Source organism: Pseudonaja textilis, chromosome 6 (assembly GCF_049901715.1).
Source record: "Pseudonaja textilis isolate UNSWEBS1 chromosome 6, rPseTex1.2, whole genome shotgun sequence".
Classification (NCBI taxonomy): Eukaryota; Metazoa; Chordata; class Lepidosauria; order Squamata; family Elapidae; genus Pseudonaja; species Pseudonaja textilis.
This window is the reverse complement of record NC_141995.1, coordinates 57239334-57265461: the sequence shown is the minus strand read 5'-3', so window position 1 is coordinate 57265461 and position 26128 is coordinate 57239334. Positions and strand designations below refer to the sequence as shown.

At 39.9% G+C, this 26128-nt stretch overlaps 1 protein-coding gene across 3 annotated transcripts in view; it reads left to right on the top strand.

The window, feature by feature from the left end:
- Nucleotides 1-26128, top strand: part of DLC1 (DLC1 Rho GTPase activating protein) — a 304040-nt gene that overhangs the window by 249539 nt on the left and 28373 nt on the right. For 2 of the 3 annotated variants that reach the window (XM_087936653.1, XM_087936655.1), the window contains 2 exons: nt 9626-9697; nt 16438-16519. In XM_087936653.1, the coding sequence (XP_087792779.1) occupies nt 9626-9697; nt 16438-16519 (154 nt within the window). Of the gene's footprint in view, nt 1-9625; nt 9698-16437; nt 16520-22231; nt 22406-26128 lie in introns of those variants that run through there. The other variant, XM_087936656.1, reaches the window with a different exon arrangement.

The window sequence follows — 26128 nt, the reverse complement described above, 5'->3', positions numbered from 1 at the left end:
GTCATGCATGTATAAATTAATTTTTTGATGGTGAGCCATCAAGTCAGTGTTCACTGTTAGCGATCACAGAGATAGTTATTTTTTTCCATGACGGTGTATCCCTCACTTGGACTTTTAGGATTTCCAACAGAGCACACTTGCCACTGTGACTGAGTGAATTCACCATGTGTTAAGTTGTCCTCTTCTCTTTCCTTCAACCTTTGTCAAAATTAAGAGTCTTCTCCAGAGAGCTGATACGACACATGTAATAATTTGAGCCTGGTTATTTGTAACTTTATTGGGAACACTGGATTGATTGATTTAATTATCAATTCAGGTAGGGGCAGGAGAGGCTGAAATGTAATTTACTGATTTTAAATTCTTGAGGGTGTAGTCCAAAAATTCTGGAGCTCCATGTTAAGAAAGCCCAGTTTACAAAAATATTCTCATACCTATGAAGCAAACATATCTAGAGAAGTTCTTAAACACAAAGTATTATATACATATTTTTATTGTTTGTCTGATCTCTGAGGGCCTGACTGTCCTGAGAAATTTACCCTGCAATAGAAGGGTAGAAGGAATAATTCTGTCTAACCTTTTTCCAGTTATGTACCTGTCTCCTTTTCCTGACTTGCTGACTGAGAATCTGACAGCTTGCCATGTATCTTAGTCATCAACACATCTACTTAAAAGTCTACATGAGTTCAGCGAAAGTAGCTGTGATGACAGTATTTTGTTTTGGTCTTTTCATAAATGCAACATTTGAATCCTTGGGACTGACTTAGCCAAATAAATTCTTTATGAAGTGTCATGAATGCTATCTATGAAATTTGCTCGGCATGATTTTCTCTTTAAGTGCTAGTGTTTATCGAAACTCAGATGGTGGATATGTTCCTAGTTGGTACTTGGTTAACCTCTGTGTATTCAGGGGCATTTAGAAAGGGAAACTACTATTTATACTACTTAATAGAGACTAGATTATTATTTTTTAGTAATAAAGACAGGAAGGTACAAATAAAATTACTGACTCCTCTAAATGTACCACTGGCCTGTATTTATGATGGTTGCAGTGTCATAATTATCATTATTTTGTCACTTTCTAACAAGTCAATAGGAAAGCCAGATTCACTAAAGAAACCATGCTACTAATTATATATATAGTCCATGCCAAGTCAGTGGTTTAGTTCCAAAAGTCATAGCTAATATATTTATCAGTATGGAGAATGTAAGATTTGTTCCTGGTCTGCTTTTTTTTTTTTCTAATAAATTTGAGTGCCGATGGTTTGGCAATTCAATTTTTAGTAGGAGTGAACAGCCAAGTTTTGTTTTTTTTTAAAAAAAAATACGTTTGGATTCATATTGCTATGTTTATGTTGGGACAACAGCAGAATACAATCAAACCATTATCTTCCTAGAATTGCTCAATCCTCTGGTTTAAGTTGTGCTCATTTTTAGCTCCTGTTCCTTGATTTCTTAGAAGATCTGTTTCCTTTTTCCAGGCTTCTGACATTTTTAAAATATTGACAAAATTCAAGACAAAGGGAGAATTGGAGTCTGTTGTGATGCAGATATTTTGGGACAATTGCCACAGTCCTTTAGTACTGAGCAAACTAGCTGTCACGGAAGTAGATTAATATTCAAAGCATTTTAGAGATGCCAGCTTGCTAAACCCTTTTTCAATCCATGGAATGTTTATGTCTTTGCTTGTCAGATAGTTGGAATTGTTTCTCAAAACAGTCCATATTCATCTTCTTGTTCTAGCATCCAGAGTTTTCCAATTTTTTAAAAAAATTTCTTAACTTCTGATCTCATTGTGATATCCCTCCCCACTGTGGATTTTTCAATTATTCTAACCACACAGTCCTACAAAAGAAATCTTGCTTTTTTAATGACTCTACTCATTTTTCCTTCAAACTCTTAGCTCTCAAGTTGGTTCCATCAAATGATAATAAGAGTTCATTCTCAAAAACAATCAGATCTACTAAGGGAAGCTTGTGATCCTTTTGTGAGTTCTTCTCCAGAATTAATTGTTTATAACACATAGGTATCTGGGGATGGATAGTACAAAAAGTGCATTCTGGCTTCATGATGACACAATTGAAGTACAAATGCAGTTCATCTGTGTGGCAACTCCGTGATGAGTTGAGGTTCCTATATTATTTAACTGTTGACTTCATGTAATTCTATAACTTGCTGTAAATGGTACAATGTAGCATGTATAATTCCATGCAATGTGTTTTATGCTGGAAGCTTTCTTGGCTTTAAACAAGCTTCATTTTGAGATTTCTGTCACATTTTCTTTGCCTTCAGTCCCAACGAGACAGAAATTCTGCAAGTCTGTGCTACAACTCCAGCTTCTTATTCATTTACAAAATGCGAATTTCTATGGTTTCCTCTCTCCCCAATCACATGGTTGTATCATTCGGAGATGCTCCCGTTATTTTTGGCAACATTCTTTTGTTTTTGTGTTTATTTTTTTGCTATGGAGGCTTTGCTTTCTAGAAAGTGTATTTTATTCCTGGAAAGTCCTGTGCTCTGCTTGCTAGGGAAAAATGTGTCTCATGGTGTTTGGCAAGGTAGAATGGAAAAGAAGTTGATATTTAATGCATCAGCGCATTAATTTGATTTAACCGTTGAATTATGCCCAAGTTTACGCAGAATCGCAATCAACATCACAGTTGGCCAGAGTGAATAAAACAGCAAAAATTATGAATGTAACCAAAGGATGCATCCAAACAGAAAAAAAAAATGAATTCTGATTATTGAGATTGTATTGTCAGCCTCTGTAGCACAATTGTATACGGGTGATTTTTTTTTTTTAAACTTGGGCTTCTTTTATGCCTCTTATTGATCAACCTTCTGCTCCTTGGTTCAGAAGAAGCTGTGAAACTCTGCCGTAGGCCAGTGCCGACGGAGCCATGATAACTGTTTCTTGTCCAGTCAGGGTTTCCCAAAATTAGATATTCTGAAGCAGATATTCTCCAACCTTTTGGACCTCAGGGACCACCAAACTCATAATTTTAAATCCCGCAGACCAGAGACCCTGGAAAATCCCCCCAAAAAGTCTCCAGCTCCGTTCTCAGGGGGAGAGAGAGAGAGAGAGAGAGAGACTTTTGGCTTCATGCAAGGAAAGCAGCAGAAGCAGCAGAAGTCTTTCTTTCTCTCCCCCAAACTCTGCCAGAAATGTGTCTTTGCTGGCACAGCCTCTTGGAGCAGGAGGCCTTGCAGGGTCCCAAAGACTTATTTCTGGCGGAGATTGAGGGAGAGAAAGAAAGACTTTTGCTGCTTTCCTTACGTGCAGCCAAAAGCAGAAGAAGAAAGAAGCAGAAAGCAGCAGCCCAGTGGCCAGGCCAGGCACATGGAGTGCGTGGGGCATGTTCCCCCCTCCGCCCTTTCCCCACTTCCCTCACTAACTCGTGTTGCTCACAATGCAAGCGACACAAGCCTTGTGTTTCCACAGGCCATGTGGGCGGTGCAGCCTTGTGTTCCCACTCAGCCTGGATTAATTGCTTTGGGGGTGCCTTGGGGGTGACATTTCTCTGTGGGACCACCAAAATTTTCTCGGGGACCACCAGCGGCCCCCTGGTTGGTGACCATTGTTCTGAAGCATCTACCTGTAACTGAGGGGATGTTGGAGAGAGGACATTCAAAACAGTCAAGATGGCAGCCATGATATTTAAAGCCTTTTTATGTGTCAGGCATTATTATAAGGGGTCATGGCTATACAGGTAAGTCCTCGAATTAGGACCATAATTCAGCCCAAAATGTATATTGCTAAGTGAAACGTTTGTTAAATGAATTATGACCTTTCTTGCCACAGTTGTTAAGCGAATTTAACTTTGCTTGTCAGAAGGTCCCAAAAGGCGATCGCATGACTGCAGTTGTCATAAATATAAGTCAGTTGCCAAGAGTCTGAATGACCACGGGGATGCCACAATGGTCATAAGTGTGAAAAAGGGTCATAAGTCCCTTTTTTCAACCCCGATGTAATTTTGAACGGTCACTAAATGAACTGTTGTAAGTTGAGGGCTACCTGTCATCTTGACCTTTTTTGACCCTCTGCAGATGCCCTTGTCATCAAATGCTAAGAATCATGTGGCCCCTTAGGGACAGACCAGTTTTATCACCAGTTTTTTTGTGTGTGTGTGTATCTCAATCCATTTCATCTGGTATGTTTGTTGATTTCATTTGATTGGAGTAGCATATCGGATTGCAGGTCTTAACTTCAAAGTTGCTTAGATCACATAGTTCTATCCCAAGGAGGTGTGAATCCCTTAAAGCTGTGGTGGCTAACCTTTTTGGGCTCCTGTGCCAAAAATTGTGTGCGCGCTGGTGCTCGCGTGCCAGCACCCAGAAGGCAATGAGCACCCCCCCCACGCCCCCTGCGCATGCGTGCGCAATCCCACACAAAAAGCCTCCGCAGACCCGTTTTGTCACTTCTGGTATTACAGGAAGTGATGATATGGGCCTATTTGGCCTGCAGAGGCTTTTTTCAAGCCTCTGAAAGGCCGAAAAAAGCCTCAAACCAGCCAAAAATCAGCTGTGAGGCACGTGTATGCGCAGTGAGGTAAGTTTGCCTGCAGCTCGCATGCTGGCACAAATGGCTCTGCGTGCCACCTGTTCGCCATCACGGCCTTAAAGTGTTCTTGTAGTTTATTTTTGGAAATTATTTAGGGGAGCTTCCCATAAAAATTGCATTATTTTCAACTTCATGGAAGAGCTAAAATGTAAATAATACTCCTTAGGTTTCAACATTCAAATATTTGCCTACTGTGTATTTCTAGTTTATGAATATTTTGCAGGCTGCTGTCATAACTGTTCAAATATGTTAGTATTGTCTGAAATAACCTAACAGCGTAAAGGTCTGAAATAGAGCCACATTTCTGACTCCATTTAAATACTGGCAAAAATGATCAACAAACCTATCTGGAGTAGAGTGATCACTGAATTGAATTGAATTGAATGAATGAATGAATGAATGAATGAATGAATGAATGAATGAATGAATGAATTGCACATTGTTTGTTTGCACTCTAGCAACCAGGCTCAATATAATGTTAAACACATGTTTACTTTTAGTACATGAGTTTTTGTTTTTTGTTTTAAATCAAATAACATCGGCTCACAGGACTAGTATTTATGGATACTGCAGATGTGGAGGAAGAATGCAGCGCCGTCTTAAGAGATCTCTTTGGGGAAAATATTCCTGTCCTTTCTAAATGAATCCAAACCTATCAAAGGAAATTCTTTCCTGGGGACTGGAGCAGAGGAAGTAGTTACATAACCCTCTAGGGCCTCTGGTATCACACACCCTGGCTCCTAGTATTACTTCTTTTAAAATCTGAATTTTAAATACAAGATAAAGTCAAATGGTTCACAAGTATATCTGATCTCTGCTCCGGTTGTCCGGTCACGACCTAAGGGTGGAAATAGATAGCCAGTTCCCTGAACTATTTCTTCCTCTTTTTTTTATCTATAAAGGGGAAGGAAATAGCAACTAACATAGAAATAGGCTTCTCTTTACTTCATTGTTCTCTGCTGCTATTGAACGGATTTTCTGTAGGCTGGTAATAATTAGCTTTATTTAGGCTAAAGTGTGGAAAAGCAAAGACGTTGTACTTTAGGATTTGCTTTAATAACCTGTTTTTTTCAATATCAGGAGTGGAGAACGATGGCCCCTTTATGACTTGTGGACTTCAACTCCCAGAATTTCTGAGCCAAGCCCACCCCTGTTCTATAGGGTTCTTTATGTGTGAATGGTTGCATTTTATAAGATAGTTAAATCGTGCTTTAGATGCATTTAGTTAGCCTGTTCAAGTACATACCTTTGTAGAATTGGTCTCTCTCTCTCCCTCCCTCCCTCTCCCTACAATGTTTACAAAGGACATTGGGTCTGAGTGACAGATTTCTTGTTAATTTGCAAGGAATCCGTGTATTTATGGCTTCCTCTTGGCTAAAATGGTAAAAATGTTATCTTCATCAAATAAGTTGAATCAGCAAAAGAAAGAAGGGGAATGGTTGCAGAGAAACCAGGTTTGGTTTTGGGGTGAAATGAATTACGAATTTGATGCTGGAATACTTGGTAAGTCTTTCCTGTTGAGTGTTTCCCTACACTCATAAATACCTTGTTCCTTAATGCTTAGCACATGCCTCCAGAGCTGCTATACAGTGTTAAATGGGTGCACCTGAAGATAGTAGTATGAAATTTAGCAGATTCTACTAAGTTTGCTGTCCATGTACCTCTCACGTAGAAGAGAGCAAGGTGTTGAGTTGAATTTGCAATATTCTGAAATAGAATGGTTGAAAATTATGTGTATGAGAGAAATAGTACACGCACAAATATATATATAGCTAGCATAAAATGTGACAGAATGAATGAAACCTAATACTGTAGCCCTTCTGATGTGTGAGTCCTAAGCCAAGAATAGCCAACTCCTTGTGTTGTGGGAACATCTGACTGTCCTATCTCGGAAAGCTAAAGGTCAGATAATACCAGAGTTATACCTGGATAGATATCTAAATAAGAAACCTTTGGATAGCCAATAATGCAATGACAAACCACTTTTGTATTGAGGTGAAGAAAACTAATAAGGCCTTCATTAAATTACCTCACGTCAAGTCTGCTCAAAAACCCTGATGTTTGGGAAATTAAAAAGGCTATTGGAAAAGAAAACCAAAGACTTGGTGTCTGAATATTATCACTGATGATACAACCAGATCCTTATAAGAGTTCAGAAGAATCAGATACTGATAGAAGACATGATGTCCATCAGGTCCAGAGGAGAATGACTGAATGACAGAACAAAATGGTGCTGTAACTAACATTTCTGAAATTGCCTTATGTGTCATAATTGCACTGTCAGAAAATCACATCATTGGATTGAAGTAGCTTTCAAAACAGTTGAGTTGTTTCTGAGGTTTTCTATCCTAGTCTTTAAAAAGATTAGATATGGGCATGGCCAAATAAACAGTAAAAATTGACTGTTGGCCACAACTATTCAATCGGCTAAAAACTTGATGGCAGAAAATTTTTTGAACTATCATTAAAGAGAAGAAAAGCCTTGAATGGGATGGTAACATTCTGCTGAGGAATTAAAAAAACAAACCTACCCTTTGGTTTGCATAGCTGCTCATTGGATTAGTCCTATCGCCAAATTATTTCTGGGACCTGAAAATTTTTGATTCAATTCTTTGGCCTCAGGTGTCTAGTTTGTCCTCAGACACGCAAATACCATGAAGAAAAGGCAGTAAAGGAGCAAGAATGAAGCAATTATACAAGAGTTGGTCTACTAGCTGCTCAGAAAAATGAATAAGCAGTCAGAAAGCCGTCTGAGGATCCAGGAATGTCCTTAGGGGTTGGACTAGGGTCGAGTTTGATGACGAAGTTAGGCTTAGGGATGAACAACTATATCTTCAGTAACCAACTTCATAGCATGCCACACAGCTTCTCCAAGGCTAATCAGAAGATCTAATCTTCAAATTAAGCTCAGCTGCTCATGACTTCATAGGCAAGTCCATATGATAAGAATATGAAAGCTATTTGTCAATTCCTTCTGTCAATGCATATATTCTTAGATTGAAAGTAAGTTTACAATTCCATTTCAGCTTGGAAATGTGAAGCTGTAGAAAGAGCTTTTAAATCACTTCACGTTGTAAATATTTTTTAGTTTTCCTGCCAACCTCAATCTGTTCTCTGGGATCGCTACCCAAATAATTGAGCAATGTTGTTGGCACACTTGATAAGAAAATCAAAGATTTTTTACATGTTCCCTTTCTCCTGGCCCCTTGTACCAAGCAGTATTTTGAACAAGGGAAGGCACAGTTGAAGCAAATAAGCTGGATGTAGATGGAATAATTCTTAGATGTTGTGGTGCTGCATAACTCACTTTTTACTGTTAACCCGAATAGTAAACAAGTTCTTGATTGAATGTAACACAATGCCTTAGTTGTTCCAAGGATCAGAGTTGGTTAGTGTAATTTACATGCTATAAAAAGTGGGCATTACCTTTATTAGATGCAATATTTCCGTTTGCAAGCAGATTATTGTGTATCAAAGAGACATCATTTACTAAGTAATACTCATGAATGGTTGGAAGTTTTTTTTAATAAGACATTACTTGTGAAAATACAGAGAAACATCTGTTGAGCTTTGCTTTTAAAAGAAAGCAATTTGTCTCAAGCTTATTTCTCTGGAGGATTTCTTGCTTGTAGCACCTTTTTTAAAAATACAATTCCAAGGCAGATACCACTTGCTTTTTTCTTGGTGCTCGTCAAATGCTTTTTTTTCCTCCCATTTTGGATACTTTTTATAGTCTGTTTTAATTGTTTTGAATAACTACTCTGTTCCGGTGAGTTTTGTGTACTTTGTACATTATGTACTTTTCCTTTGTAATTTTTGTTTTGTTTTAATATCCTTTGTTCTAATTTTCAGTAGGTTCGTAGAATGTCCTGTTATTGGGCAGATTAAAGTGTATATAACAAATACAGATAGTCCTCAATTTGCAACCAAAATTTCCATTCCTAAGCAAGATAGTTGTTAAGTGAGTTTTGTCCCATTTTATGACATGTCTTGCCACAGATAAGTGAAACAAGGCCGTTGTTAAGTTGCTAACACAGTTGTTTAGCGAATGTGATTTCCCCATTTACTTTGCTTGTCCAAAGTTCACAAGTCATTTTTAGCTACTTTGTAACTTCAAACAGTCACTAAATAAATGGTTCTAAATCAAGAACTATCTGTAAAATGAGACGGCTGTGCCTGAGAAGCTGCCACACCTTCCTGCAAAAGCACCGTGTACATAAATTGCTCCTCACCGGATTGTAGCTATTTAACATGAGGAACATTGCAGAGCTTAATTTTACTTGGTCACGGAGTAGTAGAATTAAGTCATTCTAAAAAGCTGGGAAAAGCAGAACTGTTATCAAAAGTTAAGGGAACGCGGTGGCTCAGTGGCTAAGATGCTGAGGTTGTCGATCAGAAAAGTCGGCAGTTCGGCGGTTCGAATCCCTAGTGCTGCATAATGGAGTAAGCTCCCATTACTTGTCCCAGCTTCTGCCAGCCTAGCAGTTCAAAAGCACATAAAAAATGCAAGTAGAAAAATAGGGACCACTTTGATGGGAAGGGAACAGCGTTCCATGTACCTTGGGCATTCAGTCATGCCAGCCACATGACCCTGGAGACGTCTTCAGTCAGCTTTGTAACAGAGATGAGCACCACCCCCTAGAGCTGGAAACGACTACCGTATGTGTGAGGGGAACCTTTACCTTTAATCAAAAGTTTAAGTAATTAGACTTGGGCAATAAGTTACATTTCAGATCATTGTGCTATATAGGAGCCCTGGTGGCCCAATGGTTGGAATGAAATATTGCAGGCTAACTCTGCCCACAGCCAGGAGTTCGATCCTGACCGGCTCAAGGTTGACTCAGCCTTTCATCCTTCTGAGGTCGGTAAAATGAAGACCCAGATTGTTGGGGGAAAGAGGCTGGCAATGCAAATCTCTCAGAGAGTGCTTAAAGCACTTTTGAGTGGTATATAAGTCTTAAGTGCGAGAGCTATTACTCTACGTGCACATTTTCCACATGTAATGTTTTTAAGATTTTTGTCACAGTTACCAACTTGGAATTGGTTTTTTTCTTTTCTCTTTTTCAGAGATTGAAGCGAAAGAAGCATGCGATTGGCTGCAAGCAGCGGGATTCCCCCAGTACGTTCAGCTCTATGAGGGTAAGTAACAATGCAACTCACAGTTCTATGATGATATTCTTAATAATGGTATGATTGTGTCATTCCTACTTTACATAGAATGGGCCATAACTGTAGACGGGTTAGAAGGTCATGGTATCAATGTTAACTTCCATCTATGATCTCTGTGTATTTGACAAAATTAACATCCTGTTGTGTTAGATGACAGACTTCAGTACTGCTGATAAGGTAATCAGATTAAAGATTTTGGAATTATTTTGGAACAATACAGTGCTATTTTAATTCATGTTGTTCTTTTGCCCTTTTTACAACCCCACAGGACAACAACAAGGACTTTTTACAACCCCACAGCCCACCAAGATTATGCTGCCAAAAGTCAATAGCAATAACACTAGATAGATTAGACCATGAAATCAATTCTACGGGATGTTGAGTTTGTCTGATACAGAATCTTTCATGGCTGATTTTGTGGTATCTCTTATTCCATATAAAACATTGAATAATAGGGTTCGAAGACACTTAGAGATGCTCTAGTCCAACCTGCCCCGCCCCGTGTGCTCAAGCAGGGGACCCTGTATCATCCCAGACAAATGGCTGTCCAGATTATGGAGGTGTCTTCTTAATGTTACCTGAATTTTCTGGATTTAACAATGCTTTGGCAACTTTAAGACTTTTGGACCTCAACTTCCGGCTGAGGAATTCTAGAGCCAAAGGTATCAAACTGGAAGCCCAAGGGCCCGGGTATCACACACAGGCCACGCTCACCACAGTTCCATGAAGGGGAAAAACATCGCAATACGTCACTTGGTACCCTCTCTGTAATCCTGGTCTATGAGAAATATAGGACATCCGGGAAATAAGAGATAAAATAGAATTACACACGTTCTTTAGCAACACTTCTTATTTCTTACTTACTTACATACTAATATCGTTAGTAAATTTAAATGTATAAATTTATTTACATTTCTGTAGTCACCCATCTCACATGAGTGACTCCGAGAGGCGATCAAAGTTAAAAACACAAAGACAATATTGCACAACAAAATAACAACAAAAACAGTTTTTAAAACATTTTCTTAAACATAATCTGTGGGAGAATTCAGCCAGTTCCCCTAGCAATCTAATCACCTTACAAAGTCCAGCTTTTTATTAGATCTGAAGGGAAATTGTACTGCTAATTTTTTTCTCAGTTTAAGCTCTGTAATCTCCTGCTCCGGGTCCCCAGAAATCTCCCTTTGCCTTTTAAAAGAATAAAACTTTTTCTCTGTCTGATGGGAAGGGACTGAAGGAAACTCCTAAGTATACATGGTAAATTTCTTGCCTGAGAAAAAGTATATATTCAAATGCATACAATGTCTGGTATTTAGACTGGCAGACAGACTGCAGTATTGTGATGCTGGTTGGATGTTAACAGTAAAGTGTTCCTATTTTGGGGATAAATGAAATAGAGTTCCAAATATGATACCTACACAGATATTCCTCAACATAAGACCACAACTAAGCCCAAAATTTCTGTGATGATCCAGAGTGTAACACAAACGTAGCAAAATCCAAAACGTAAATAAATGTCCTTTAATGTCTCCAACTTGGCCCCACTGTTCAATAATTCTCAGTTGGAGATAAAATGTACTTAAAAATAGTCTTCCAAAGAAAGCAATGCAGTCAGAACTTAATGAGGAGATAGAAATAAGAAACCAAACAAACTACAATGATGAAATTTCCACAATGGACCAGGATAAGTAATTACCAAATTCAGGGAGATAACAAGGCACAGCCTGTTGGAAGGACTCCAACCAAGATAACATCAGCCCAAAATAAACACACACTTTGCTTCTAGCAACGCTATGTTATAATCGTCTCTCTTATATACTAGTCTCCCCAGCTGCAACCAATGAGAAGGATCATGGCCACTTCCTCTCTCTTAAGCCAAGTTGTTTCCTTCTCTGTTCCTCCCTGCGTGTCCTAGGATGAAGAGGGGATGGGCCTGGTTCTTCCTCTGACTGCCCAGCCAGCCTCTGCCCTTCCCCAGCCTCCTCCACAACCTCCAGAGTCACACCTCCACTCCCTGTCGGCTGTTCCTCCTCTCCCTCAGAGTCCGACTCTACCAAGGGCACGACAATTTCTGTTGCTAGGAGAGACATTTGTTAAGAGAAGTTTGCCCCATTTTACAACCTTTCTTATCAGAGTTGTTAAATGTACCATTGCAGTTGTTAAATTAGCAACACGGTCGTTAAGTGAATCTAGCTTCCCTATTGGCACTGCTTGTCGCAAAGTCATAAAATATGATCACATGACCTCCAAGACACTGCCATTGTCATCAGTACGAACCAGTTGTCAAGGGTCTGAATTTTGATCATGTAACCATGGGGATACTGCAACGGTTGTAAGTGTGAAAAATGGTCATACGTGGTGGTTTTTTTTTTTCCAGTGGCATTGTAAGTTTGAACAATCACCAAATGAACTGTTGTAAGTCGAGAACTACCTGTACATACCTAAATCTAAATATGAAAAGAGGTGTGGCACCAAAACTAGGTTTGAGAATCTTCCCTTCTTTTCCATTTGAGGTCGATCATGGTTCATGAGCGGGCAGTTTATTTTTTAAAAAAAATAATTCTGATTTCTCATTGGGGAAAAAAAAATCTACTCTTATTCTAAGGCAAGCATTGAATTCAGAACTAGGAATCCCAGAAGCTGTAAGACAAGGATTAGAAGCCAATGAAGACTAAGTCTTTCTCTTTCCCAATAATTAACCTTATAAAACTGCTGATGCCCTTAACGTAATAAGAATGAGAAGGTCATTTATTTTATGTTTTTACATTCAAGTGGCTATAGAGTAGTTTTTATTAAAGCTTTCTAGAGTGGGGATTTTCTGTGGGAGGAGAATCTGGTTTAAGGGTTATTGTGCAGATACAAAGAACAGGAAAAAATTGTGAGGGCGGAGACTGAAGCTAAGTGTTGAGTTTCCAGTCCTATCACAATTCTCTTCTATACTCATTAACTCTTTTTTTACTGTGTTTCCCCGAAAATAAGACCCTGCCTTAGAGAGAGAGAGAGAGAGAGAGAGAGATATACAGAGGTAGATAGGTAGACTGATAGATAGATAGATAGATAGATAGATAGATAGATAGATAGATAGATAGATAGATAGATAGATAGATAGATAGATAGATAGACAGACAGACAGACAGACAGACACCAAAAAGGCACCAGGTCTTATTTTCGGAGGATGGCATCCCCTGACTAACCTCACTTGTGCATGTCACCCCCATCCTCCTTTTCGCTGTCAGAGGCCTTCAAGAATTTCTTCTGTGGCCGACAAGGCTTTCCTGAAGGCCTCTGCAGCCGATAACAGAGCTCCAGATCGATCCAGAGCTTTGTTATCAGCTACAGAGGCCTTCAGGAAAGCCTTGCCAGCCTTGCTGGCTGCAGAAGAAATGGACTGGCAAGGCAGGTGTCAGGGTATGTGAAGCCTGGCTAAAACTGTCCAAGGGTAGGTAGTAGGGCAGCTCCACACACACCCATCCCCACCCTAGCTTAATTTTTACCTGTGCACTTTGGAGTGGGCAGGATCTTAATTAGGGCTTATTTTGGGGGTAGGGCTTATATTGAGTGCACATGTAAAAAATCAAGCTAGGACTTACTTTCAGGGTAGGCTGTATTTTGGGGGGAAACGGTATATGTAACTGAAATCTTTTTAAAATTCATTTCCTAATTTAATTCTGGATCATCTTGCAACCTGCACCTTAAAACATTTCTAAGCTTTAAGTCTGAAAATAAAGTAATAGATAATTTGTATGTTCCTGCATCCCTATATACTCAACTCTTTTGTTACAAGACTTCCTGACTGTTGTAATGCTTCTTGATGTTAAAGTTCTTTAAATGTTGCAACCTCTAGATATTTATGTATTGACCCGGTTAACCCTGTTAAAAGCCTGAATATAGAAATCCAGAGGTGGATTTCTATTGAGAATTTACAGCTAGGATGTTCAGGGTGAGTTCCACTTGCCAGACCATGCAAGATTTAACAAGAGATAAAATATTTTAAAACTCTGCTCGCGTTGGTGTAACGTCAGTGTGACTCAAAAGGCTTTTCATAGTCTTTTGCTCCCTAAAAATCTGCAGCAGAGATCAGAAGTTTTCTTGTAGTCGGAGGGAAACTTCGGGATCAGCATCTCATTGCAGCTGTTTGGTTAACTGAATAGAGATGTTTCATTATTTACTGTTGGACAACTTAGCACAGCTAAGCAGAGTGTTCTTAAGAAATGATTAATTTAAGGCTTTAACTCACAGCTGCATTGGCAATCGCAGAGAATAATGGCACTCACAGAGACAACAATTGGCAGCTCTTTTGTTTATCTGTTTAACAACTGAGTTTCCGTCTATTATATTCTTCAGATTTGGGCCAGACACCAAACCAAGAAGGGTCTATTTTAGAAAATTAAAGTAATAATAACATTAATATGAAATATCTCCGCAGGATAGCTCTAGCTATTGTCTACCTCTTATTTTTTTCAACGTTCTATATTTGGCTGCTTTGATTTCGTTGCTCTTGCCAAAATTTCTAGGAAGTTGTCCTTCAAAATAAGCTTAAACCTTTTGCCGTTCTTCGTAATCTCTGCAAATGAAAATCTTCCTCCGATGCCATGATAGAAGCCAAGCTGCTGCCGCAGCTATCGGTACTGTGGAGTAAAATGTAAGGAGATTAGAATTCCCATTTTTTTTAGTCAATATGGCAATCGGTTAAGGAGGATGAGAATATATACAGTAGTTCCCACTCATCTGGAGGACACCAAGATAGGGAAATTTATTTTCCCGATGCCAAGATAGGGAAACCAAGAAAAGGAACCATGGTGGCTCAATGCATGTTAAAATGCAGTATTGTAGGCTAATTCTGCCAGCTGCCAGCAGTTCAATTCTGACCAGCTCAAGGTTAACTCAGCCTTCCATCCTTCAGAGGTCGGTAAAATGAGGACCCAGGTTGTTGGGAGCAATATGCTGACTCTAGAGAGAGGGCTGTAAAATACTGAAAGTGTTATTACAAGTCTTATTCCTATTGTTCTAGAACAAAGCATATATAGTAACGTCAAAGTAGCTCACTAATTTCCAAAAGAAAGGGCGGCACAAGAGGACGTTCACTAAACTTTTGACGTGGGATCCTGTTCCATCTGGCTTTGATAAAAATGCAGAGTGTGCAGTAATCCAAGTCCCGTCACGCAGCGACAGTCAATGGCAGGTTTTGAGAAGCATGTGCTACGATTCACAAAGCAGCAAAGATGCTGGTAACAAGGAGACCAGGTTTCCAGTATTTTACTCTTTCGTTGAGCCTCCCTCCCGTAGTAGTTGTGTCAGTTTAAATGAACTGGCAAAGTTGCTAGGGGAAAACTTCGCCAACTGCCTCAAGCTCCTGGAGGAAAAGCTAGAGAAGCCACGCTGTGATACAAATACACACCTGTAATCTGATTTAGAGCCGTTGCCAGTTCTGTAGAATAAAAGGATGAAGAGCCACCTGCCCCTCAGTGAACTGCAGATGCTGGAAAATCTGACTTGTCTACTTACCACTGCAGGTTTACTGGTAAATTTCCAGCCTTCTTTTCAGGTGGTTGTCCCTGTTGTTGCTTCATTCTTGCTCTCCCCCCAAGTGTTTACCTAAGACAGGTTTGCACAACTGACAAAGCAAAGGCAGCTTTTCCCTCGCGCATGGTGGCCAGGCAGGTGTTTGTCAAGCCCGTTGTTTTCGCAGTCCGTCCAGGCAAAGAAGAGACTTAACTAAACCCAAGTAGAATTACCACACACAGTTAGTAGGCTGCCTTTTGCTTGATGGGTCACAAGAGCACAAGATCCATCAGCCCAGGAGAGAACATAAAGTTTACAGCCGTTGATCCTTTCATTGAGAACATTACCTATCGGTCTACGGGAAGTCCTCGACTTACAACAGTTCATTTAGTGACCAGTTACAACGGCACTGCAAAAAGTGATTTACAACTCTTTTTCTATCAGGCTGTCTTCTGACAAGCAAAGTCGATGGGGAAGCCAGATTTACTTAACAGTCGGGTGTCTAATTTTAACAACTGCAAATATTCACTTAACCAATGTGGCAAGAAAAATTATGTCAAATGGGACACACACAACTCAACAAATTTCTCACTTAGCCGCATAAATTCTGGGCTCGATAGTGGTCGTAAGTCGAGGAGAACTGTACTTAAAATGTTTGTTTGTCTCTTGCCTTGATAAATCTTGTTTTTTAAAATGTCTCCTTTGTTGCTTTTCGGTGTTGCTGGAACTTAGGTTCAGGTAACAAATGTGCTACCTAAACGGTGTACATACAGACCCCGGGAAGGTTTCTTCATAATGTTAATATTTGTTTTTAAAGGCCAACTTGGTTTTCCACAGCTCACGCTATTTTGTATTTGTCTCCCAACAATATACCTTACCTTTCCCACCGGTTTTTCCTTCCTGTAACACAGGGCTCCCCAAATTTGACAACTTTAAAACTTGTGGGCTTCAGCTCCCAGAATTCTCCAGCCAGTATAGTCCACAAGTCTTAAAAGTTGCAAAGTTTGGAGATCTCTGGTGTAACACATGGAGATGTTGATTCCCCCTTAAAGCTTCTGCACGTTTCGCCCAAGAGAGTATAAAAAGAAATGTTTATTGTCACAGTTAGTTACTTGCCTCTTGGAGCGAGAAGGTTTCTTTGGAAAAAGTTTATCTGTGGGAAGAACTTTTTTTTTTTTCTGATTACTCATCCGTCTTGATCTTCACAGATCTTATTTTTCCCATTGACATCACTGCGGTGAAGAGAGAACATGACTTTCTGGACAGAGACGCCATTGAAGCTTTATGCAGGTAGGTAAGAAAAGCTGCTTTAGGAACCAGCTGCATGTCGTCCTTGCCTTAGGAACACAAGGGTTTGGGTTTTTTGCTATGGTCATTAAGTGAATTATGTGGTGGTTAACACTAATCTAGCTGTCCCCCGTTGAGTTGTTGGAAGGCTTTTTCTGATCATTGGAAGAACAGTATACTGAACTATGCAGGGAACGCGGTGGCTCAATGGCTAAGGCACTGAGCTTGTCGATCAGAAAGTTCGGCGGTTCGAATGCCTTGCTCCACATAACCAAGTGAGCTCCCGTTCCTTGTCCCAGCTTCTGCCAACCCAGCAGTTCGAAAGTGCATAAAAATGCAAGTAGAAAAACAGGGACCACTTTGGGGGGGAAGGGAACAGCATTCCATGCGCCTTTGGAGTTTAGTCATGTCGGCCACATGACCACGGAGACATCTTTGGACAGGGCTGGCTCTTTGGCTTTGAAATGGAGATGAGCAGCGCCCCCCCAGAGTTGGGAATGACTAGCATGTATGTGCGTGAGGGGAACCTTTACCTCTACACTAATCTAGCTTCTCCCATTGACTTGTTGGAAGACTTTTCTGATCATTTGAAGGACAGTATACTGAACTAATGTGATACAGTACAAGAAGGCCAGCAATGGTGATCGCATGACTCCAGGACACTGCAAATATAACTGCATGCCTGTTGCCAAGTGCTCAAATTTTGATCATGTGGCTACAGGGACATTGTGCTGGTCACAGGTGCGAGTATTTGTCAGCTCTGTCGTAACTTCGAATTGTCATTACACGAATGGTCATAAGTTGACCGCGTGTATTTGGAATGGAATAATAATTTGACATCAGCTGGCAATTCTGCATTATTTAGGTATTTCAGAAGCATAGTGCTCATGATAATGGCAACTTTATCTTCTGTGCTTGGGTTTAATCTTAAAAGCATCTAATTTGGTAGCTTTCGTCGTGTTTTAAATTCCAGAGGTGCTCATGTGAAGAAAAAGCAGTGAAGGAAGGTTATCACAAGTCTTTGCGGAAGGGATACAATTAAACATGCTGTTTGCAACAGGATCATATTTAAGGGGTTTTGTGCATTTTCATGACTATCATTAAGTGCTGTACCTTATGATTCTTGACTCTTGATGAATGGATCTTCTCTTTTATGTACACTGAGAGCATTTGCACCAAGACAAACTCCTTGTGTGCCCAATAACACTTGGCCAATAAAGAATTCTATTCTATTCTATTCTATTTCATTTTGGTTGTTTTAGATCTGGCACGTCCAGGTTGCTTTCTAGTCTAATATAACGCTGACCTGGCTCTACCGCCACATTCAAATCTGCTGAGCAGATAAAGCTGTTTAAAACAGCATTACTTTTAACACATTGCTTAAGTAAGCTTTGAGATAAAATTTAAGCTAATCTTTTAACTTTGCGGATTGCACATTAGCCACTCCTAAGTACAATTCATATATATACGTCTACATTTCAGTTATTGTCTACGCACATTTTATTATACGTAATCACTCACCACAAAGGCTTAAAATGTGAACTTCTTTTCCCCAAATTCTTGAATCTGGATAAATTCAAGTAAACAATTCTAAATGGGTGCAAATTTCTACGTCTAGAAAGCATTCGTTATTTTTTTTTAATCAGTTACGTGATCTGAAGTATTGAGAAATTAAAAATATATATATAACAAGGAAGGCTCTGAGTTACGTGTAGCCTATACTTCATAATGAAACATGCATAGTAAGCTAGCCCTCAAAAGGTAGATTGCTTTTTTGATTTAGAGGGCATCCTTCTTCCTAAAACTGAGGTTTATACATCTGCAGGAAAATAAAATAAAAAACTCTCAGGTAACATTTAGCATGTGCATATAACACCTATCTGCCAATATGCTACTGGGAGAATTTATTTATTTAATACATTTATATTACTAGAATATTAAATATGTATAGCTTTGTTCCTTTCCTCTTTGGAGATGAATAACCAAGATTATATTTGAAGAAATCCCTGTATCTCTTGCTCTTTCCTTTTCCCTCCAATTTCCAATTCTTCCAACTGATTGTAGTACCCAGAATTCCAAACTTAATATTTTATGAAATGAATATTTTATTAACTGTAGACCCATGATTGAAAACTAATAGTTCATTGCCTAGAAAATGGTTATCTGCCTAAACTGTAGTTAAATTTTCACTTGAAATGTAAAAAGTGTGTTCTTATTAAGGTTACATTTCTTTTGTGTCGTAGAAAAAGAAAACGAAAATGTTTTACTCTTCAGGACAAGAAAAAAAAATCCATAAATGCAGATGTGATTTTTTTTCATGCTCTACAAACTTGAAGGAGGGGAGGGGGAATCTTTTGAGAGACTTTTCTAATTAAGGAAACAAAATCCTAGAGACATGGTTTTTATTGTTAAAAATCAGCCATTGTTATATATTGTTCTTCTACAGTCCCCTTATGCAAAACACAATTTACATATGTTAGTCCAGTGGAATTGCTGTTTGCAATTGACTTTGTAACGTCGTTAATATTGTGGTGCAGGATTACAGGCATTGTCTAGTGGTAGTTTACAAGGCAAAAGTGTTTGGGACTAAGAATGAAGAGAGTCTACAGAGCTGCCAATGAATATATGAAACACTCAGGATTTTCAAATGTTGTGGTCTTGGAAATGATAAATGAATGTTTGTGCTCCCATCATGAATAAAACTAGATGTGTCTCTTCTTGGTAGCAGAGATATACCAGCTGCCTCTTTAGTATCAAACTGTTGTGGTTAGCCGGCAGCAGGTGTGGATGGCTGAGGAGAGCGAGGACTCAGATGAGGGGCCAGGTCCATCAGGGAGTGGACTGCTGCCTTCAGAGATTATGGGGGCTGGCAGTAGCGAGGAGGAGGTTCCCGAGGAGCCTGTGCCAAGTGCGTGTGCGCACAGGATTGCTCGTAGGAAAGAGCAGCTACAACAGCACAGGCGACTCGGGAGTAAGGCTGCAAGGTAATGGCCCCTCCTTCAAGAAGATAAAAGCCAGCTGTGCAGCGAACATTCTTTGCAGGAAGCAAAGATGTTTTGAAACTCATCCTCGTGGACATTGCAGTATCTTAAGTTGGTATTTGAAGACTCGTGTGTTGTAAAATATTTCTTATCTGCTATTCTTGGCAGCCTCACGCAGTTTTGGCGAGGCTTGGGCTTATCAAGGTTAGTTTGCAGTAGCCTTTTAACCGGGGATTCATAAGAATCGTCAAAAGGTTTCTGTTCCCTTTGGTTCGTGTTTGTTTTGTTGGAAAAGGGTTTGGCTCAGAACACAAACATAGCTAACCGATAGTCTTTAATTTATGGCCACAATTGAAAGAATGGCAATTGTAAAGTGAGAGGTAACCTCAGTGACTTACGACAACAATCCCAGCTTTCCTTGTGCAGTTGTTAAGCAAGGATTGCGGGTCATTCAATGACTAACTACCTCAAGCTAAGCCATTCCAGGCTTGGTGCCTTCCAACCCTAAGCCTCAACAAGACTGCCTCAGTTCTCCCCAGCTGCCTGTCTCAGCCTTTGACCATCCTGCACCCTGCCCCGTGGGACGGCCAGCAGCCCCAGAACCACACAGCTCTGCGACTGCTTGCTGTACCCGCGACATCCTCAACTGCCCCTGCTTAGCCCAACAGACGCCAGCAAATGCCTTCATTCAGCCCACCGCCATCCCTTCCCAGCCCCACATGCTTCGCAGCCCATCAAGCAAGGTGACAGACATTCATTCCCTCTCCAGCTACTCCGGCCATGTTTCTCACTTTTCGCCCCCATCCTTCGGAAGACAGCGCCGTCTCTTGTCATTATAGCTTTATATAACACCACCTGGGCACCGTTTTATGAAGGTTGTGCGCGGTCTTTGGGTTAGAACGGTAAAATCTAACGTAAGCTAACTTTTTTTAAAAAAAAATTGGGACATGGAAGCAGGGGTGGGCTTCAAAAAGTTTAGCTTCCCGGTTACTGGGTGGGCGTGGCCATGGTGGGCGTGGACTAGTCGGTCTCCTGCATCACGGTGGGTGGGGGGGGGCATTTTTGACCTCCCTGGGCTCCGGAGGCTTTCCTTGAGTCTCCGGGAGGGCAAAAATGGCCCGAACCCCTGCAAACCCCCAGCAGCCCACCCCTGAATGGAAGGAGTAAACATGAAAGGAAAGGGAAAGAAAAAAAAGTAAATATATATAAAGAAATGTCTTTCAACCTTTATCACTAGTATAAACAAACTTGGCAACGCTTTGTCCTCTCTAAAGTTACAGGCGTTTATCTCTTCATCCCATATCCCACCTCTTATCTATAAATTTGCCAAAACAAACATCAACATAGCCAAATATACAGCAGAGTTTGGGCCAATTGTCCTGGGTGAGATGATTTGCCCTTTTGCTGTCATGTTTGGTTGTGATCAGCCAATCTTTCTCAGGAAAGTTTACTATATCATAGTAATGACACAGTACATCAAATGCCCCGCCAAAAAAGAACTCTGTCAGAATGTCAGAATACCTGTATATTCAGAATTCATGTGGTCCTTTATATTAACTCTCTACTGTCCCCTCAATTTTTGATTCTTCAAACTCCAGATCTTTCCTGCTGCTTGAACAAAGTCATCCTGGGATGACAAAATTTGGAGATTCTTCCAAGCAGGACCTTTGACCAGTAATAGGTTTATGCATTCTGCCTTTTGTTCCTTTGTTTCTTGATTCATCTTCATCAGAATGTTTATTCTGATCTCTTAACAGGCTATAAAGTTTTTCCAACAGCGGAACTCAACTTCTGTCAGAGTTCTTGACCAACTGATTCTTTGGAGCAAGAGATGAAATGTCTGTACTGCTATAAAAAGATAGCTGCCCTAGGGTCCATAATGGTTCCGTGTGTTTCAGTCAAGGACATCAACTCTTCCTAGTCCACCAAGTGAAGATACCTGCATCAATAGAGTTGCATACTTTCATGTTATAAACCATCACGATACATGAACAAAAGCAGCCAGGCTTTCTATCCTAAGTCCTTCCATCTTGACTCTGAGTAGACCCATATCTGATGATGTTTATGATAGCTGCCTATCTATCAAGGTAGAGTTCAGGTCAGACATGGCATTTTGAAAACAAAATCAGGCCTTCAAGCATTCCCATCTCTTAAGATATTCATGCGACCCATTGAGGGTGGACCGGAATCTGTAATTGAACCAGCATCTTCTTCTAGATCTCTGTGGTGATGTTTTATGAAATGGATTGTTGATTTAATTCTCAAAGCCCATTGGATGTCATGTGAAACTTTTCCCATAATTTAAATGACTAGCCCTGAAAGTGGTATCCTTAATGGTAATAACTGAAGCAGATCAGGCAGGTATCCTTTGAGTTGACTACCCATAAACTCAATTTCATTTTAATGTGCTCATATTGAAACCTTACCCGTGCCCCAAAGATTGTCTTCATACCTAAATATTAAGTGAATCACTGTTTCCTCCTCCTCCTCCTCCCCTTTCCACTTCTCTTTTTCCTTGATCTCTAATAACCCTGCTGGAGGATTTGCTGCATATGTCATAAAGCTTTGTTCTTCAATCTTGATCAGATTTGTCAGTTTCAAAGACTATTTATATGCTATGGAGGTGATAAGAAAGGACTTCCAGTTTCCACTTCACAAGCAGCTAAGTGGGTGATGGAAACCGTTGCTCTTCCATATGCCCTGGCAAAGCAGCTGTTGCTGAATTTCTTTGAGCACATTCCATGAAGACAGTGTCAACATCTGAGGCTGTGCTCTACAAATGTTCAGTTCTGACTGATGACATTTCTTAAGCACAATTATGTGGGCTTTGAAGCCAGAACAGATGCTTCTTGAGATGGTCGGATTGGTCCTTGTTGGCATAAATGGGCATTCATTTTTCAACTGTTAGGTAAGATTGCTTTTTATCCATACATACATGCCGCAGAGATGTGGAACAAGGAGCTAACCTGTAATTGTGGTTCTTCAAGTGGTTATATACGAACGGAACAAAATCCGTTCACATTTCTTTTCTAAATGCCTATCTTGGTAAGTACATTGAATTCTATAATTTGCTCAGTTGGTGGATGGAAACTAAAGAAAAGTGACTCAAAATGCATTCAATGTGTTGTCCTTCAAGCCTGCCTCTAATATGGCAAGTTCTTGATGAAGACTTTCAGCAAACATGAAACCAAGGAGCGTGAATGCACAGTTCAACACTTGAAGAAGCCCTTTTATATTTCTACAGGTAAGCAACCTGTTCATTCCCGCACTAAACATTTACTGTTCTGTACAAAACTATTGGTTCTTGCAAATTCAGGTTACCTTTTCCAGCAGAAATTTTGATACAAAGTGAAGAAAACAAGGTCGGAGCCTATTATTTACATGACAAGTGCTCTATACTTTGGCATTTTCTTTGCATTGCAGAAAAGGATAGAAATTGATTGTGCAATGCAATGTTATCAGAAAGGAACATGGTTTAAATCCTACGCTGCCAAACATGTTTTAGGATACTAGCTTTATAAAACATTTATGCGTCAAGTTCTCTAGATAGCGATTGAAAGTATGGTTTTCAAAGGTATATGATGACTTAGTACTGCAGTAATACCTCTACTAATTATAATGAAAATCCATTGTCTTCTCTTCATGTGGTGCTTTTAGAAATATATAGCTAGAGGGCAAAAATTGATGTAAAACATTCCATAGTCATTTTTGACTCTGCCTGCTTACACTCACTGGTTGGAGAGAGTTAACAATTTGCATTCTGTTGTTGTTTTTAAGTGGGACACTACATATTCCCTTTTTTTAGTATCCCTTCTGTGCAGCCACCATTTTTTTTCCAATCCTTATTACAAACAGTGACTCAATTTCTTGTTATTTAGAGGCAGGAAATATGTTAAAACTGTACAATAGGCCTCGATTGGTATTTACCATACATCTGGAGGCCCAGATGAGGCCATGCATACATGTCTCTTCACTCAGGACCAAAAAAATCCTCCCTGCCAACTCCAAGCAAAATGTGTTGACTTTCTGGGAAAGCCAGAGAGGAGATTTCAAATGGTGGGATACTTGTTACCCCACAATTGTGATCACAATTGGCCATCTCCTTTCTGGCTTTCCCAGAAAGTTAACACATTTTGCTAAGAGCAAACAGATTGCCATGTGCCTAGATTGCAATTGTGATCGTAGGACAAGTGGTGCAACGTTTTAGGAAAGTTGGCCATAAAACACCTTTTTAAGAAGGTTGCAATTTCAAGTGGTCTTTAAATGAAATGTAAGTAGGCTGTAAATACATGAGTCTCAAAGACTTTCTTTTCTTCTTAATGCATATTTTCTTCTCTGTCATTCTGTTAAATGTTGTTTACGGTGTACATTTTATTTTTAAAGACAGTTCGGTGGAAATTGTCTTTAGAGTCTCTGGTTCAGCTGGCTCAGTTGCACAACAGTTTCGTGGTTTTTTTTTTTAAGGGTTTCTTCTAAAACAGATTATCTTTTGGAATCCAATGCTCTCTTATCAGGCCAACCGGAAACTTGTTTCTCCAACAGATCAAAGAGTTTGGGCTGGTTGAATGCAACAGGCTGGAATTAGATAAACTTGAAGAGAGACACAAATATTGTAAAACGTCTCCATGTTTATTGTTTTAAAGCAATGTGGAAATCCAGATTTACCAGAGATCATTTGTACAGAACGGATGGAAGAGCAGTTTTTAATTATCTGAAGTTAATTGCGATACTCACAACATTGTAATCAAGTATCACTTTCCTTTGGAAACATATGGCTTACTTTTTTATTCCCTTTACTAGAAATTGAATTAATTGTAAACTGTTCAGAAGTTAGTAAGGGAGCATCTCATCTCGACTGATGAGATGGTTTTCTGTGATCCACTCATTTGATCTTTATAACTTTGAGGAAAAATGAAATAGGAAATTCTGGAGGGGTACATTTGTAAGGTTAAGCTCTGGTTTCTATATTTAGACCAATGTAAGATCTGCTTTATTTACACAGTTAGTCCTTGACTTACAACCACAATTGAGCCTGAATTTTATGTTGCTAATGCAGGGGTCTTCAAACCTGATAGCTTTAAGACTTGTGGACTTCAACTCCCAGAATTCCTCCTCCAGTCATGTTAGCTCAGGAATTCTGGGAGTTGAAGTCCACAAGTCTTAAACTTATCAAGTTTGAAGCTAATGAATGACTTTTTCCCCATTTTATGACTTTTCTTACCACCGTTGTTAAGTGAATTATTGCAGCTGTTGAGTGAGTAGCACATTTGTGAAGTGCATCTGGTTTCTCCATTGACTTTGCTTGTCAGAAGTTTGTAAAACTGTTGACATGACCCTGAGACACTGCAATTGTCATAAATATGAGTCAGTTACCAAGCATCCGAATTTGGATCACATGATCTCAGGGATGCTGCAACAGTCATAAATGTGAAAAACGATCGCAAGTCATTTTTTCAGTGCTGTTGTAACTTTGAACGGTCACTAAAAGAATAACACAGGTAGTTGAGGACTAGCTGTATTATTCCTGTAATAGAGCTTTATATATTTGCTGCTATATTTGCTATAATACCTTTATTAGGATTATTAAGACCCAATTCTTACCTGACAGATGCTATTTGATTTAATGATTGAAGAATGTGAAAATGACACAGGAAGCTGTTGGATTGTTGCCTTGGCATTTAAGGACACAGATGTACCAAGACCTCATGTGGTCAGAGCACCTTCCAAGGGGCCACTGATAAAGATGAAAAGGTGGCAGTGGAAGATTATTAAATCCATATAGCATTGGCTATATTTATTTATTCTACTCTTCCTTTCATTGGGACTAAATTAAATCCTTAATTTGATCAGAAGGCCCTGCTTTTTCCTGCTTGCTTGCTTTTCCCCAACTTTTTTGAATAGAGCTGGTGTGCAATTCAAACATTGAAGGTCTAGCAAGAAGGTTTCAGGTTATAGTGTGAACTTCAGAGGAAGAGTAACAGCACAAGTAGTCCTTGTTTAACGACAGCAATGGGGACCAGAATTTCCACTGCTAAAACAACACTGTGGTAAAGCACAACATCATAGGACCTCGGTGCCTAGCGTCAGCAATCTCCCCAATTCCTGTTCTTGTCTTTAAGCAGTTGCCTCACTTGCCATTTCCTGCTGGCTTTTCCACAGAGTCAGTGGAAAAGCCGGCAGGAATGCGCAAATCCTAGCCATCTTACAAGCAGGCAGGCGAGTCCTTTGGAGTGAAGTGCATGTGGGATGGTGCAAGTTCTCATGGGCTAGGCAGAGGGTGCTTCTGCCAAGCACAAGTGCGAAGTGTGTGGAGGAGCTTCTTGGGAGAAAAAGTGATAGGAGAGAGAGCTTGCCAACTTCCCTGCTGGCTTTGCTTGTGTGAAGCTAATAGGGAAGATTGCAAAATGGTGATCGTGTGACCGCAGGACTGTTGTAAGTGTGAATCAATTGGCAAATGTCCAGATCTCAAGTCATGTGACTGAGGTGGTGCAGCAAGAGTCTTCCAACTTGGCAAGTTTCAGGCTTGTGGACTTCAACTCCCAGAATTCCTGAGCTAACGTGACTAGAAGAGGAATTCTGGGAGTTGAAGTCCACAAGTCTTAAACTCCCAGAATTCCTGAGCTAACGTGAC